This window comes from Octopus bimaculoides, chromosome 24 (genome assembly GCF_001194135.2).
Source record: "Octopus bimaculoides isolate UCB-OBI-ISO-001 chromosome 24, ASM119413v2, whole genome shotgun sequence".
Taxonomy (NCBI): Eukaryota; Metazoa; Mollusca; class Cephalopoda; order Octopoda; family Octopodidae; genus Octopus; species Octopus bimaculoides.
Window position 1 is genome coordinate 3,332,746 of NC_069004.1, and position 1,372 is coordinate 3,334,117.

The 1,372-nt window shown below is 42.3% G+C and overlaps 2 protein-coding genes across 2 annotated transcripts in view; both read right to left on the reverse strand.

Moving 5' to 3' along the window:
• LOC106868765 (snRNA-activating protein complex subunit 4) overlaps window positions 1–843 on the reverse strand; it is a 6,640-nt gene extending 5,797 nt beyond the window's left edge. Inside the window, exon 1 of the mRNA XM_014914183.1 lies at window positions 736–843. The gene's annotated coding sequence lies outside the window, so the exon portion shown is untranslated. The remainder of the gene's footprint in view (window positions 1–735) is intronic.
• LOC106868766 (MATH and LRR domain-containing protein PFE0570w-like) overlaps window positions 698–1,372 on the reverse strand; it is a 4,237-nt gene continuing 3,562 nt past the window's right edge. Inside the window, exon 3 of the mRNA XM_014914184.2 lies at window positions 698–805. Coding sequence (XP_014769670.1) covers window positions 698–805 — 108 coding nt within the window. The remainder of the gene's footprint in view (window positions 806–1,372) is intronic.

Below are 1,372 nucleotides of genomic sequence, written 5' to 3' on the forward strand. Positions count from 1 at the left end.
AAACTCATCCCAATCTATTAATTGAACATGATTCACATAAACACTTTCCTTCTGCACATAAAATGGTAAGAGACCTCCATTGGTCATGAATGACCATGGGACTGCATCTAGAAAGTTCTCCAGGCAAGGCTGTTCATGTAAGACCAGCAGTCGTCCATGCATACCAGCCTCCTCTCTCTACCCCACCGATGTTATCCAAGGGAAAGGCAAAGGGGCCGATACATCTTGGCACCAGTGACAATGCCACAACTCATTTCTATAGCTGGAGCAATGTGAAAATAAAGTGTCTTGCTCAAGAACACACAACACACCCCAATCCAGGAATCGAACTCACTACCTCATGGTTGTGAGCCCGATACTCTAACCACTGAGCCATGTGCCTTCTGCACATGCGCATATGCTTACACACATAAATAAAGAAACTACCACCACCACTGCTTTGACTGCAACCACCACCGCAAGTTCTATTAGTACAACCACTGCCACAACTACTACTGTAACCACAAGTACTACTACTAAAACAACCACCACCACCACCACCTTTACTACTCCTACTACTAGTGTAGTTCTAAAGACTTTAAGAATTGTAAAAGAAACGAACAAGATAATTGCAACTGATCATAGGCCTGGTCAACCAGGACTGACCTTGGGTTAAACAACAACAACAACAAAACATTTCAGACAAAGTTTTTTTTTTTTAAGAAAGAAAGAAATTGGATAAGAAATGCCACTCACAATATTTGTCTCTTTGTGTCTGTTTGATGTGCCAAGGTTTTAGAAGTTTGGTGTGTTCGTTCGGAGGAGGCTAGAATAAACGACATTGAGAGATAATTACCATTTTTAAATCTCACAACGAGAGATATTCAGCAACAGTACTTTTGGAGCAAAGATTGTTTGCCAACATAACATGGCAGTCCTGGTTTAGGATGAATGTTGCTGTAATTTTAGCTCCAGGAGACATCGTCTCCAGCTGGCTATACAACACGATCGAAAATATAAGGACACAGATCGTGTCATATAGCTGGCTATATGACACGATAATCTAACAAAGACAATAAAAGAATAAAGACCCTTTTTAGGCATCTAGAAAGTTCTCCGAGGCAAGGCTGTTCATGAAAGACCAGCAGTTGTCCATGCATACCAGCCTCCTCTCTCCATGCCACCGATGTTACCCAAGGGAAAGGCAAAGGGGCTGTTACATCTCGGCACCAGTCACATTGCAACTCATTTCTGCAGATGAGGGAACTGGAGCAACGTGAAATAAAGTGTCTTGCTCAAGAACACAACACGCAGCCTGGTCCGGGAATTGAACTCACTACCTCATGATTGTGAGCCTTCACTTTTACCCTTTTTTTTTTCACCCCTTTAACAA